Source organism: Caretta caretta, chromosome 3 (assembly GCF_965140235.1).
Source record: "Caretta caretta isolate rCarCar2 chromosome 3, rCarCar1.hap1, whole genome shotgun sequence".
NCBI classification, from domain to species: Eukaryota; Metazoa; Chordata; order Testudines; family Cheloniidae; genus Caretta; species Caretta caretta.
Genome location: NC_134208.1, coordinates 85,112,227 through 85,128,295, shown reverse-complemented (window position 1 = coordinate 85,128,295; position 16,069 = coordinate 85,112,227). Strand labels below are relative to the sequence as shown.

At 38.6% G+C, this 16,069-nt stretch overlaps 1 protein-coding gene across 13 annotated transcripts in view; it reads left to right on the top strand.

Annotated features, from left to right (window-relative positions):
* The window catches only part of WASF1 (WASP family member 1), a 201,203-nt gene extending 186,454 nt beyond the window's left edge, over positions 1 to 14,749 (top strand). For all 13 annotated transcript variants that reach the window (XM_048844802.2, XM_048844797.2, XM_048844798.2 and 10 more), the window contains 6 exons: positions 1,644 to 1,797; positions 3,323 to 3,440; positions 4,245 to 4,417; positions 6,534 to 6,713; positions 9,587 to 10,197; positions 13,884 to 14,749. In XM_048844802.2, coding sequence (XP_048700759.1) covers positions 1,644 to 1,797; positions 3,323 to 3,440; positions 4,245 to 4,417; positions 6,534 to 6,713; positions 9,587 to 10,197; positions 13,884 to 14,041 — 1,394 coding nt within the window. In that variant the 3' untranslated portion in view covers positions 14,042 to 14,749. The remainder of the gene's footprint in view (positions 1 to 1,643; positions 1,798 to 3,322; positions 3,441 to 4,244; positions 4,418 to 6,533; positions 6,714 to 9,586; positions 10,198 to 13,883) is intronic.
* Positions 14,750 to 16,069: the final 1,320 nt, after the last annotated feature.

Sequence of the window (16,069 nt, the reverse complement as noted above, 5' to 3'; positions counted from 1 at the left end):
TACCTGTTGTATTCTGTGTTGTAATTGAAATCAATATATTTGAAAATGTAGAAAACATCCAAAAATATTTAAATAAATGATATTCTATTATTGTTTAATAGTGTGATTAATTTTTTTAATCGCTTGACAGCCCTAGCTAATACGCTACAAAAATCAGACTGAAGAAAACCCTTAAAATTTAATCATATGCACTCTTTTAAATCATTATTTTAAAAGACTGTAGTGACATTTCTGAATGTTTGAGTAGGGTACTGGAACAATTTTTGTAGAAAGGGTACTGAGAGCCATTGAACCAAACTGTTCCAGCACCTGGGTGTGTGAGACTGAGGGACCTCCAGAAAAAAACTAATTTCTAGGGGGGATGAGGGGAGAGACACAAATCTGTTTCTTTAAATATTGACAGGATTGAAAGTTCTGTTCAAAATCAACTCTTTATTACTTAGATTAAATTTGCCTTTCTGCAGTATAGAATGATTTTGAAGAGAAAAAACACCACGGCTTGCTGGTATAGGTTGTACTCCTTTTATTTGTCAAATCTGAAAAACTGACATTAGTTAGGAGGGGAAAAAAGGTCAAGTAGGTAACTGGACTCCATGGGAATAAGGGAAGGAGAAAGATGTGATGTTGAACTATTTCATGACTCTGCAGTGCAAATGTCATCTGTTGCCATCATTTTTTTCAATTAACCTTGCGAGGCTCCTAATAAGAATTCTTGTAGCACAACCTGCCTGATGTTCTTTAAACCATAAAGGTTGTATAATAATCTAAAGTGTCACATTGACCTTAATTTTGATTATTGTCTAAGGATTTATTAAACATATTTGCTAGTTATGAATCAGTGTTTAAGCTTATCACTGTTACACTGGGCTCTTGCCCATTCTCTTTATTTGAATCTTGCATACTGATCATTACAGGATTTTTAAAAGTTTGTTAGTAGTTACATGCAATTAAGTTAAATTGAAAAGTCACACCCTGATTCAGAAATCTGTTTAGAAAGACATTTTACTGGTTTCATGGAATGGAATAGAAGAGAGCGAACTACTTACCAGTAAGTCCCATTGACTTCAATGGAACATGTTTAAGTGCTTTGCTAAATTGGGGCCTCAGTGGTACTTCAGTGGCAGCACCGCATATGCTAGGACTGCAAATTTGTCCCTATTCACGTTAAGGAGAGCTAAAGGCAAGAGCCCTCACATCAAGATGAGCCAGCTTTTAGTACCGTAGGATCATGAAATGGAATGGGTTAACTTTAGCAGGTAGCTCTGAAATCTAGAACCACATTTTTGTGGCTGCGGTGGTCCAGCTGGGATAAAGTCATTGTCTGGGAAAACCGAATTCTGTTACCAACCGGAGTCCAGTGAGCAAAAGTTTCCTGTGATAAGTCACTGATAATGCAACAGAACATACAATACATGTTTTCATGTTGGCTGACTATATCACTAAAAGCTATATGACCTTATATACCGTTGTAAAACTGGGGTGCTACTATGACAAATAAACCATTATTAATAGTAATGCTTACCACTTATAAAATGCTTTACAAGTTCACAGTGATTTTTCAGCATTAATATAATGAATCAGATTAATGCAACCAAATCAAGTGTTGTTGGCCACTCTTTTTTTATTTTGATGTTCCCTTTCAGTGTCATTGCAGGATATTACAATGAGAAAAGCTTTCCGGAGTTCCACAATTCAAGATCAGCAGCTATTTGACCGCAAGACTCTGCCTATTCCTTTGCAGGAGACTTATGATATTTGTGAACAACCTCCCCCACTCAACATACTCACCCCTTACAGGTAAGTGTGAAAAATCAGAAAAAAATCCTTTTTTCCCCCCAGTAACGTATAGCAATATTCTTGACATCCTTACTCATGTTGAGTAGTACCATAGTCTTGGAGTAGTCCATTCACAACAGTGAAACTACTTGAGGAGTAAGGATGGCATAATCTGGCCATCAACATTAAAACTACTGTGAATTTTATGCCCAGCTAACATTGGTAAGAAAAGCAATTCTAAAGTTCCATATTTGTTAAACACTGTGCTTCTACTGAAAAAGAGAAGGAAAGTTAAAGCTAAATTCCTTTTAAGATGCATTCTGTTTCTGCCAAGGAGTACTATATTGTGTATACAATCCTGTGACTTGAATCTTATATGGTGTGACCAACTTCACAATAGCATCTATGAGAAAAGGGGAAAAATAATTCCAAAAGAATTGTGCATTGTTGCCATGTTCAGTGGTTTCTGGCAGAGCACAGTCAAAACCCCATTTCATTTTAAGACTTGATACAGCAAAATTAATTGAAAAGAAATTTATTCTCTTCCTGTGACATTGACATTCAAGGCAAATTTGATGCCAAAGAGCACATAATAAAATGGAAAAGGCATTGATTTTTAGTCCATTACAGGTTTCTATTTATTGGATAATAATAATATAACATGACAGTAAGAATCTAACTTTAGAAAACAGGTGATTACACTGTTGTGGTTAGTACAAAAAATGAGCTGAGGGTTTGTTGCTTTTCTAAAATTATGTTGAATGCCTATTTACATGAAAAACTGGTCCTGCAACTTGTACTTACTGTGTTGGGAGATAGATTAGAGTCACATTTTAAAACAATTTAGGGTGAGTGGATTCATTTATTCGGGATACTTGTTATCCCACAACTAGCATTAAAACTTATTTCTCAAATAAGGATCTGACAACAAGAAATAATGGGGGAGGAAGGTTTTAGAGGCACCAATATGAGAGTATTAGTACTTGAAATAACTAACTGAAATAATAAAAGCTGAGCATACAGAGGAAGAGAGAGAGGCAAGGTGTCTGGATTTTCCAGCATAAAGGTTTAATACAAAAAGCAGGAGAATTAGTCTATCATAGATTTCTAGCCTCAGTAGAGCTGTTTGCAGATCTTATAAGCCAAAAGGGACCCCTAAAATGCTCTAGCAAACTACAACAGAAGGAAAAAGTGGCTTCACTGAGGTAGACTTTACCCTGTAAAATACACATAATCTTTCCTTCTTTCAGCTCTGTTTTTTGTGAGTCTCCAAATGAACCTGGCTGTCCATGTTAGAGAGGCTTATTTATTTATCTTTAACATGTGTACTGATCTTTAGTATAATTTTAAATCTAATTATTATGCTTCAGGTAAACTTTTGTTGTAATAACTTTTTTGATAATGTACTCGAGGCAGAAACCCTGAATATTGTGTTTTAAAATGATGGCTACAGCTACCTGAATAAGCTGTCTTTACATTGCCTCAGCATTTAGTCCCATGCACTACCAAATAAACAGTATGTTCTATCTTGATAATTTTACCTCAGAGATGATGGAAAAGAAGGTTTGAAGTTTTACACCAATCCTTCATATTTCTTTGATCTATGGAAAGAAAAGATGTTGCAGGACACCGAGGACAAGAGAAAGGAAAAGAGAAAGCAGAAGGTATTATGTTCCAAGCTAAATAGCTGTGGGTTATGTTTGCTTGCACATATGATACTTCAGTGGTTCTGCAATTTAAAAAGTTCAGTTCTTTATATAGACAAATAGCCAGTTTCAATATGCTTGAAAATATTCTCAATGTCATTCGATTCAATCAATTTTTCCTTGCAATAAGACACCATTAAAAGAGCCCAGGGTTTTAATGCTGTCTCACCATAGTTAACAGCAGGTTTACCAAATGTTATGATTTCCTCACAACAGTAAAAAATCTCTAACTGACATACAACAAGAATCCAAGGATGTCTCTGGAGTCTTCTTTTAAAATATGAATTCCCAACCGTTTTATAGAGAAAGTTGTTTGGAACCTTTTTGAGAAATGTTTACTATAAATTAGCGTTAATATGCTAGAAAGGGAACATTTTAATTGTAAAGAAAGAATAAAAAACTGAAGGGAAGCACTGCTACATGCTTGTTTTTTGCCGTTTATATCCTACATATTTCATAGCATAAGTATGGTATCTTGTAGAATGCAAATGTGAGAGAGACATTCAGAATCTCATTTAAGACATATTGCAAGCCAGTTTTTTAGATTTTGAATGAACTTAATACCATCAGTTGGTTATTCTTTAGCTAAGTAAGTATCATATAAACTGAAGTGTCTCCCTCTGTTAGGCCTTCATTTCCTGTTCTGGTTTGAATAAATTTTTTTTCTTGCGCTAGAATCAAGATCTCTCTCTATTTTGTAACTGATTTTAAAAGCATTCCTCTTTTAAAAGACTGTCAGTTTTGTTTGCATAACTCTTACAGCAGAAGAATCTAGATCGCCCTCATGAACCGGAAAAAGTGCCCAGGGCGCCTCATGACAGACGGCGAGAGTGGCAGAAGTTAGCCCAAGGTCCAGAGCTTGCTGAGGATGATGCTAATCTCTTACATAAGCACATTGAAGTTGTTAATGGCCCAGCCTCACATTTTGACTCAAGGTTTCTTTTGTTTCTTTCCTTCCTTTATTTTGAGATATTCACCTTATCCTTGGCTAAATATATTTATGATGTAAATGACTGTATATGGGGTGCAGTACTCAGAATGCAGTGGTGATAACAGAACTACCTCTACCAAAAGAGAATTTTGAAGTTCTTTCACCCAGGTGTTTTAAATGGTTTATTATCTTGTCATTTTAAAGAATAATTTATATCTCTGGAATTCGTTGCTATGGGGGATGTGGAGGTGTGTGTCATTGTTACTCATTTATCAGTCTAACATACTGGTGCAGGCTTGCACACAGATCTGTCACTGTATTTCAGTCCTGAACTTCAACCACCCCCGTTATTCTAGTCTTCTGATTTACTTGAGCATAAACTGCCAGTATTATGTGGTGGTTTTGTGATGTGAACAAATTATCCACTTGGATGAGACCACTGAACTTATTTACTCTTGATTGAATCTAGAATTTGATTGAAGTTTCTGCAAACCTTAACGTGCTAAATTCTCTTTTCATAATATACTTTTGCGGGTGGCTGACAGTAGCATTTCAGGTGACATACCTGTAGTGTTTGTGCAAAACCAAAAGCATGTAACCAACTGAGGAACTGTACTATGAAAGAGAGCTGACTCTCAAGTAATATTAATCTTGAAAATTAAAAAGAAATAGGGTTTTTTTGGAAGGGAGGGGCTTGTTTTTTGTTCAGCCTTTTAAATAAGACAATTTTTAAGATTATCTGGTAGCCCTATTAATAGTTGTTGCCTGCTGCAGACTGTAGGATCCAGGATGTTGTGTCTGAAATAAAAAACCTGCCACTTGAGAACTCTGACCTAGTGAGACCTCGATTTACAGTGATGTAGAATGAAAAGTCAAAAATGGTTTCAAGTGCATTTCAATTTGTAATTTACAACTCAGGTTTTGATGAAACCCTCCCTAAAGTGCAGCTCTTCTGTGAAAAAAAACCCTATAGGTGTATTTCACTGTGTTAGCTGCCCATAATGAGTACATCACCTTCCCTGCCACACCCCTCATGCAGATATATGCCAGATTCCACAGCAAAGTGATTGCAGAACCACTTGAAAACTCGGAGCCCCAAGGATCAACAGTGACAATCTAGGTTTTTAAGGTCAGGCTTGACAAAGCCCTGGCTGGGATGATTTAGTTGGGGATTGGTCCTGCTTTGAGCAGGGGGTTGGACTAGATGGCCTCCTGAGGTCCCTTCCAACCCTGATAAGCTATGATTCTATGAATACTGTGCTTAGACATTACAGTCATGAGCACTATCCAGAAACCTACAGTAGAACCACCAGCAGTTAGAAAGTGTTCTGCAAACACTTTTCCTCCGATTTCAGAGAAATTGTGATCTTTATCAACATTTTAATTAAACAGTTACATCTGTAAACATTTCTTAATTGGTGTTGGATCAGATCTTTAAGACATAAACAGAGGTTGATTTTAACAGGAGACTGAAGTATTTTAAGCTGTTGATGAGTTATCTTTATTTTACTGCTACTACATTATAGTACACTTTAAGTTATCTTGTTGAAGTATATTAGCTTGCAACGTTGCGTTTGGGAGGAGATCAGCGGAACTCTACCTGTAAGTTGTGTGTCCACAAGACAGTCCAACACAGTAATGTCTTGACAAATGTTTTATAAAACTGTTAGAAGTACTACAATATATGATGTATGGCTATATAATTTAGAAAAGTAGTAAAAGAATGTTTGCATATGAAAAGATTGTGAATCACAAACCGCTACAGGTACATGACTGTTTCATACTGTAAACCTGTTTCTAATAACACTGTTATGGTTGTTTAATTCAGTAAAGTCTGAACAATAAACATTAACATCACACACACATACTATAGGAATTGTATGGGTTTACCAATGAAAAATTGTTTTAACGTTTGAATTGCTAGAAACAGTAGGGCAGAAAGGGAAAAGAAAAAAAATTAAAAACCACAGTTTGATTGGCATGTCTTGTGCAGAGAGGGAATTTAATTCAGAGATCAAACTGAAGTATAATATAGTAGCTGAGCTGAGTAATGAATGATTTTGTCTGTGATCATCAGCAAGACAATTTTGAAGTGGAAAATTGCCTTTATTTTTTCTTAGACCTCAGCCATATGTGGATCATATGGATGGATCCTACTCCCTTTCTGCATTACCCTATAGTCAGATGACTGAACTTCTGAGCAGAGCTGAGGAGCGAGTGTTGGTCAGACCACATGAGCCACCACCCCCTCCACCAATGCATGGAGCAGGAGATGTGAAACCCATACCTCCTTGTATTAGGTAAGGAGTCAAGTTTGGAACAACTTTTCAACAATAAACTGACGTACATCTCTGAAAAAGGTCCAAATACGCAAGACTATGCTGTGAAGAAGCAAGCAGCATCATTATTGTACTTGATTTCAGCCCAGAGAGCAACATAGACCAGAAGTTCTCAGACTGGGTGGAGGGCTGTCCTGGGAAGGGGGCGTGCAATGCTTTAGGGGGGAAAAAAACATACTGCATGTATTTTACCCACAGCAATGAGTAACTAGCAAATCTGATTCCTCCAGACATATCAGGTTCTCAGATGGCGCTGTGCATTTTGACAGATTTCTGTTAAGCTTGCATAGCATTGTACAACATCATTCATTACTATCTGTACGTTATTCCATTTGCTACAACGCAGTCTGCACATTGAATTATAAGCTTCCACCACAGTCGCAGTTTTGCTTTTGCTCTTATTACAATGGATCGTTGGCTCTGTTTGAATCAATGGTTTACTGGTTTTAGTTATTAGTCAGAGTTGCACGCTGATTTTTTTTTTTTAAATCTGTATATGTTCATGTGTGGTGAGGGGGTGTGTAAACTAGAGACACAAAGAAGGGGGAGTGCGATCAAATAAGTTTGAAAACCACTGACAGACAATTGTCTACAAAATAGATTAAATTACAGACATCGTTTCTCTTTATGCCTTTCTAACACTGGGTGGAATATTGGGATACCATCTAAACCAATCATCCTGACAGTATTTTTCCATGTAACTTCATATCCAAGCAAAGTCATACTTTATGGATTATATTTTTATAGGGTTCCCCTTACCTTTATCTGGAATATACAAGAGTAGATCTAGAGTATGTTATGTCAGCAAAATAGTTTAATGTCTGTCCAAATGAAAGTATTTCCACTATCCCAGGGCTATACACAGAAATATGTCTCTTTTATTGGGTTAACATTTTCTTGTTATGAGTGTTAAATTTTCCTACCTGGGTATTCTGATTGAGAAATTCCTCTAGCAGTTTATACTTTAAAAAACAACATTTACAGTCATCTCTTGTCTCTTTGAGGACTGAAAAGGGTCCTACACTGAATTAGACAGGAGTGTCTTATGTGTATATAGCTACACTTGACTAATTTTGTACGGTACCACTGGACCTGTCAACGAACTTAAACCCATATCTCAGTTTCAAAGTCAGTTTATCTAGGTAATCATTCTGTAAAAATAGTCCCTTTAGAATAGGGCTTTCAAACGATTAAAAAAACATAATGGTAATTAATTGTGAGATTTAAAAAAATAACTGCAATAAATCACAGTTTTAATTGTACTCTTAATAATAAAATACATTTATTTAAATATTTTTGGGTGTTTTCTACATTTTCAAATATATTGATTTCAGTTATAACACAGAATACAAAGTGTACATTGCTGATTTTATATTATTTTTATTACAAATAATTGCACTGTAAAAACAATAAACTTGCTGATGACATGTTCATTTTCATCATCTGAGTCAGATGCCACCAACACAACGTGGTTCCAGTTCTGTAGTTTCTGCATGTTCCACACCTTGTCCCACTCAAATTTTGGAAGGCACTTCAGGTTCTTAAACCATGAGTTGAGTGCTATAGCTATCTTTAGAAATCTCACATTGGTACCTTCTTTGTGTTTTGTCAAATCTGCAGTGACAGTGTTTTAAAATTGAACAACATGTGCTAGGTCTTCATCTGAGACTGCCATAACACAAAATATAAGGCAGAATGTGAGTAAAACCAGAGAGCAGGAGACGTACAATTCTCTCCCAAGGAGTTCAGTCACAAATTTAATTAACACATTTTTTTTTCTTTAAACGAGCGTCATCAGAATGGAAGCATGTCCTCTGGAATGGTGGTCAAAGCATGAAAGGGCATATGAATGTTTAGCATATCTGGCATATAAATACCTTGCAAGTCCAGCTACAAAAGTGCCATGCGAACACTTGTTCTCACTTTCAGGTGACACTGTAAGTAAGAAGCAGGCAGCATTACCTCCTGGAAATGTAAACAAACTTTTGTCTTAGCAATTGACTAAACAGGAAGTAGGACTGAGTGGACTTGTAGGCACTAAAGTTTTACATTGTTTTGGTTTTGAGTGCAGTTAGGTAACCAAAAAAAAAAATCTACATTTGTAAGTTGCACTTTCATGATAAAGTGGTTGCACTACAGTACTTGTATGAGGTGAATTTCTTTTCTATTTCTTTTGTTTATCGTTTTACAGTGCAAATATTTGTAATAAAAAATAATAATATAAAGTGAGCACTGTACACTTTGTATTCTGTGTTGTAATTCAAATCAATATATTTGAAAATGTAGACAAACTTCCAAAAATATTTGTAATAAATTTAAATTGATATTTTATTATTTAATAGTGCAATTAAAATTGCAGTTAATCGTGATTAATTTTTTAATCGGGTTAATTTGTTTTGAGTTAACGGCAATTGACAGCCCCACTTTAGAATAAAGGGAATTAATCAAGACTGCCACATTCTACGAGCTTGTCCTCATACTTTGAATAAATCTCTGGATTTACTACTATGTGTAGGGAAAAGCTTACTTACTGTAGGAAACCTTAGATAAGAGAAAAACTCAGCTATTTGCCTGAGTATATGTATAGGCTAGCAAGGAAAAGGCTGGTGTATGTTCTACCCAAACAATTAAAAACTAGCCTTTAGATTTGGTAAATTTGATTTCATGGGGATCTACAGTAGCCATGCAGTTGTCACGTCAGTACATTTAGCTTTTTTATAACCCTAATTACTGATCTTAAATATTAACAAGCAAAAAAACTGTAAATATAATTATATTAGCCAGTTTTTCCACTTTGTGGTTTTGGTAACTGGTCCTTCTGTTGTGTGTTTCAGCTCCACCACAGGTTTGATAGAAAATCGTCCTCAGTCACCAGCAACAGGCAGGACACCAGTGTTTGTGAGCCCCACACCTCCCCCTCCTCCTCCTCCTCTTCCATCTGCTTTGTCAACTTCTTCACTGAGAGCGGCAATGACTTCCACCCCTCCCCCACCCATGCCCCCCCCCCCACCACCTCCAGCAGCTGTTTTGCAAGCGCCAGCAGTGCCACCTCCACCAGCTCCCCTCCAGATTGCTCCTGGAGTTCTGCATCCAGCTCCTCCTCCAATTGCACCACCTCTAGCACAGCCCTCTCCTCCAGTCACTAGAGCTGCCCAAGTATGTGAAACTCTCCCAGCTCAGCCAGTTCCACAAGCTGAAGTGCAAGGACTTCCTCCACCCCCACCACCTCCTCCATTGCCTCCCCCTGGCATTCGACCCTCATCTCCTGTCTCAGTTGCCACCCTCCCTCACCCTCCCACAACCATTGTTCCTGGCCCTCATGCTCCAGTCATGCCTCCATCTCCACCATCCCAAGTGATTCCTGCTCCTGAACCCAAACGCCATCCATCAACTCTACCTGTAATCAGCGATGCCAGAAGCGTTCTACTGGAAGCAATACGAAAAGGTAACGTTTGGCCACTAAAAGAACAACAGAAGTTGGTCTCAGCAGTTTAATAAAACGAATATACTTTTAACAGATGGAATAATGTACACCTCTGGAAAAAAGATTTGACAAGAGTATCTTAAATCTGGTGTGCTTTGTATTCTGCACAATATTTGTATTCTGCAGCTTGCCAAGTAGACAGATTTTGTTCAACTCATAATTGCACCTATCAGGAGTGTAGTTTAGAATGCAAAAACCAGTTCTCCATAAAAGTTGGCTAAGGAAATGTATATGTTACTAGATGATCTATGGAGATTATCTTTTCATTTCTAATTATTTGAAGAGTATCTCTTGATACATTTGTTCCAAGTTGTGTGGAAAGCAAAAATGTCAAGAATATTTTTCACAACAGCTATTAGCTAAGAGCAGAGCAGACAGACTGGCATATGGGTTTTAATCCTGTTTTTATGTAAGTATTCCTCACACACATTACTGCAGTGCAATAACAATGTAAGGACATATTCAGCAGTTTTTTTAAAAGATTAAATCAGTAAGGGTTTTGTTTTGTTTTGTAACTCTGAGCTGCCTAGTGGACCAGTGGGTCCCAGAACCATCTTGCCAACAAAAGGCAGGAGAACAAAAGGGATGGGGGAACCTTCTGGGGCAGTACCTTACTGATGCTCTCCTATCTTGCACATTCTTCACATTACAACATGTGCACTGGTGGTCTAACCATGAACCGTTAGGACTGGGGGTGCTGGTGCATGGTTATAGGGTCTCTTCTAGTGCTGCCCTCAACACTAGTTGGAATCCTTCTCCAATGATTTTAGGTACACTGGGAGAGGCTTCCCTGCATACTCTTCAACATACAGAGCAGAATTTGTACTTGGAGATATAACATGGTTTACAATAAGCAAGTGTTTTCTAGATTAGAGCAGAGAAGTGAGAGAGGATAGACTCCTGGGTTATATCCCCTGCTGCAAATAATGTTACCTAAGGAAAGTCACTTGTCTTAACCTCTTTATACCTCACTTTACTCAACTAACAGGACACGGAACAGTATAAATCAAAGGGGTCTGAAGGAACTTCAGAATGAAGTAATTGAGGTGCTTTAAAAAAAATGCAATCTTTCTGTGAAGTAAGCCACTATACCAGAGAACTGGATGGTAACAAATGATAAATATATCTTTACAAAAACTGGTCAGGATGATCTTGGGAATCAGACTAGTTAGCTTTGCTCTAGTACCAGTAAATGGATTGAAATGACAACTAAAAACATAGGTATAGAACACCTACATCTAATAACTAGCATGAATTCTCTAAAAGGAAATCATTCCTCTCTAATCTGTTAGAATTATTTGAACATGTCAGCAAAAAAGCATATAAGGAGAACCCACTGGCATAATTCATTTGAGTTTCTAAAACCTTTTGACAGAATCCTACAGAAGACACTATTAAGAAAACTAAGTAACCATGGGGGTGAAAAGTAGAGTAGTGTCATAGATTAAAACCTGCCTAAAAGCTAGGAAATGGAGTAAACAGATTTTTAAACGTTTGCCCTGTTGAAGACTGATCGAGTGCTCGACGGCTCCTTACTAGAATCTTTGTTTAACACTGTGGAGGCACCAATCGGCACACCATAGTTAAGGATGAGTTCCATTTTGTGGTTAAAGCAGGGATTCAGCCTCCCCAGCATTTACTCTTTGGGTATAGAATGAATTTTCTGAAATGAATCAGTTAATGAGTTTGCATTAAAATCAAATTTAAAACGAGTTGTGTAAGACATAACATTTGTCAGTCTTTTCGTGTCCCAAATGCTTTTAACAATAATCTTGCAAACTCTTCAAATTTCTTTAGCTAAAATTCATTGAAATCTATTGTGCCTATACTATATACTTGGAAACAATTAGGTTGTAATTAAGTAAAGTTATTAATGATTGTTATGATTTTAAAAGTTACGGTCAGCTCACCAGCTCAGGTAACTTAAATGAGGCCTTTGTGACATTAGAAGTAACTCTACCGATCACCACCCTTTCTCTGTAGCTATTTTGCATGCAAAAAAATTCTGTTGCTTGTAAGGACTCAGTGGCATAAGGAAAACTGGACATGTGTGCCAAGAATGCTTATTGGTAGGAAGTTACTTTTAAAGGGTCTGTGGCCACATGCTACCTTGGACATCAGCGTTTGAAAGGCTCCCCATGGAACTGCTGCCTCCACTGCACTGCACACCCGACAGTGGCAATGCATCAAGGGCGGCACGCAGGGTCAAGTGCCCCCCACCCACACCCCCCAGCAGCCATAAGGGGCGGGGACAGTGCTACTTCTGGCCGTGCTGGGACGTTGCCCAGTACAACACAGCAACTGCCTCGGAGAGCACCTGGCTGTAGCAGCGGCGGGCTGCCCCCTGCCCAGGTGGGCTTCCCAGGACTGCGGCTGAGCAACCCAGAGCCCCCACTGCTCCCTGGCATGCTTGGAGTCAGCCCCTGTCCACTGAAGCTGAGCCTGGGCAAGGAGTCGGCTGCCACCCCTCCCCAGCCAGCTCTCTCCCAGGGAAGGAGCAGTGACCTGGAGTGGCTCTGGCCTGCTCCCTGCCAGGGAGGGCAGCCAAAGGTGCCAGAGGCAGGAGCCGGTGCAGTGGGAGGACAGAGCCCGCCACCCCCCCACCCACACACAGGTAACATGGGGCAGGGGGGAGTACAGTGGCTCCAGGCTCGGGGTGGGGACAGGAGGGGATGAGGCATGTTGGCAGGTAACGTATCCTCCCCTTTAGCTGGTGCCCCCCACACCAGTATGGGGAGGTACCAGTCATGTATAATTCACCAGGGCAGCCCTGCTGGGGGAACTGAGGTTCCTTAAAGTGCAGAAACGTTGGAACTCAGACTCAGATTTCCTCATCTCTCCTTTCACAGAGAGAGGGGTCTCTGTAACACACCCTTCTATATAAAAATTCAATTGCAATTGCCAGATTCACCAGTAGACTTCAGCTGTTTCGCCCTGTGCTTTTGCACTGCTGAATCTGGCCTTAAAAGAATAATTTTTTTTTAAGATTCATACTATACACCTTCAGATTATGAAAAATATCACACACTATTTTCTTTGGAAATGGACATTTTTAGTATTTCATTTTTTAAACAAGGACATTCCCAAACAAAACACTATATTAAGTGAGAGTTGCAGTTCAGAGTATGAAACTTAAGGTAAAAAATACAGCAGAGAGGTTTTAATTATTCCCAAACCTAGCATTCCAAGCCAGGAAATTCAGATTTAAGATTACACATAAAGGCAATCCAAGTATGTTAAGATACTCAAGCAACCTTAAGTGAAACCATGAAGAGAAAAAAAAATATGAAAAAACTATTTAAAAATCAGTTTAATTTAATCTGGGAACATAGATACTGAAATGTTTTGATCATAATCATATAGTTATTGTATGGTGTCACTACAGAGTTACGGTTTTTAGGGTTTATTTCTCAGAAATATCTACTACAAGCTACTTTCAGAGGCAGGATAGTGTACTACATGGACTTCTGATCTAGTACAGCAATTCCTATTCTTAAAATGAATATAATATTAGTTACCTCTCTGACAGGCAGTGTTCTCAGACAATTCGTTTTTGTTTGCTAAGCAAGTTGAGAGCTGTTGGTAAAAGTATTACGCATAAGAACAAGGAATTTTTTATTATTATTATTATTATGTTTGTGATTTAGGTATTCAGCTACGCAAAGTCGAAGAGCAGCGTGAACAAGAAGCTAAACATGAGCGCATTGAGAATGATGTTGCCACTATATTGTCTCGCCGCATTGCTGTGGAATACAGTGATTCAGAAGATGATTCAGAGTTTGATGAAGTGGATTGGTTGGAGTAAAATAGATGCATTGATATACACTGAATGCTAATGTCCATTGTGGTGATTGTTCTTTGAAAACATTTGATGGTCATTTCTAGTGTTTTTTGTATTTTTTTTCTTTACACTACACATCATTAATCCATGTTTTTCTACTTTTCAGTTTACAAGAAAATTACTAGCACATCTTTGAAACGAAATGTTTTACAGTGGCTTTTCTTTTTCTGAAAGAACATATTTTGTTCCAATAGACCACTAAGTATTAAGCATGGGCAGCTGTTGGTAGAGTAGCAGTTTCAATTTTTTGGCATATCTTAACTGTGCACTTTGTGAATTTTAAGTTAATGAAGGTAACTGAGATTGAAATTCCGAGGGCAGCTGTATGTACTAATGAGCCTTATTCCATTTTTGATAAATGTTTTTAAAAACCTAGCTATCAAGATATACATCTGTACACTAAGAAGGTACATAAAGTTAGCAGCACTGAACACAATGAAAGGAAAAAAGGATCTTTGGGGGCTTTTATTGTTGTTTTTTAAATAATTATGGCCTTATTTGAATGTTTAGAGGTTTCCCCCTCCCTCCCAGGTACATATCGTGTGGTACTATTTTGCCTGCATACAAAAGTTCAAATTTTTTCTGTGTGAAATCTTCTGACTTAAACATGCTGTGTAACTTATGTAACTGTTAAAAATAACAGTTTGGTTTAATAAATGGTAAATGTTCTTAGCTGTTGCTTTTTTAATAACATCACCCTTTTTCTGGCATTACTTAGGATCTGAAGGGTAAGATTTTCAAAAGTGCCTAAATCACGTAGTCTTTTTTTTATAATTATACTTAAGCTTCTAGTAACTTAGGTACTTTTGAAAATTTAACTCATGGTACGTTTGGGGGGGGGGGGCAATCATCAGAATGAATATGTTCCTGTGAAACAACACTGAAAGAACTAGATGATATTGCAAAATCATGTCTCATGCTGTCTAATTTATGCTGCATGTCAGCTACATCCATACACACAAAGCGCCAATGCAATTTTGGACTGAATTCAGAGTTCAAGTAAATGCAACCATGTATTCCACTTGTGTGTGCACACCCAGTGCACTGGAGCCAGAGAATTTTGCCTCATAATACCCATAGAGGGGCAGCTCTCGCAGCTTATGGCCATAGCCCCTGGCTATATGAGGCGGTGCTTCCCCAACCCCCTTCTGTGGCTGGAGTCAGCTCTGTATGGTTTGTAACCGTGCACCTCTCTATTTCTTAGTGACTTTTTCTATATATATATAGTTAATTAGTACCCTTAGTATAGTGTTAGCTTTTGTTTAAGTATTTCCCTGGTGATGCCCTCACCATTGTGTGGGGGAGCATTCCCCACACCCAATGCTTGCTGTGCTTAGGCAAAGCCGACTTCAGGGAGCAGTGTTCAATTTGCAAATCATTCATGAAATGGTCTCAAGTTGCAAGAAATCTTCGTCTAAAGCAGCACCTGCTTCAGCACCCAGGCCTCTACTGGAGTGGAGGTCACCCTCAGGTTCTGAGAGCGCTGCCACTTTGCATCCTCCAATTGGTACCTCTCTGAAGAGAGTGAAGTTGCTGCCCGTCGAGCGTGTCAAGGAAAAGGTCACATAAGACTGATCGTGACCATTTCAGGTCACATGGGGACTTGTCTGGTTCCTCCAGAAAGATCACAGACTGGCATGGTGTGAATGCCAGTGCACGGGAGTAGGTCCTCTCAAACACTACCACGCAGGGAAGTCAGACTCCATACCATTGGCTCCGTTCTGGGCCTGGGGCATCCATTGAGTCTAGTACTGATATGGCCAATACTGGCACCAGCTGCTTTTGTTCTGGTGCCATATCAGGCAGCAATGGACCTCTTCTGCCTTTCTGTTCCAATCTTTTCCTTGGTCCAGGGCTGCATTTTTTATAGCCCCATTGGCCCCACAGGTTAGGGGCTTGCCCAGCCATCAGCACCAAATCCCAATGATTCCCTTCCACAGACAATGGAAGCGGGGCTGAGCTGGGCCAAAGTTACCTCTTCAGCACCCCTAC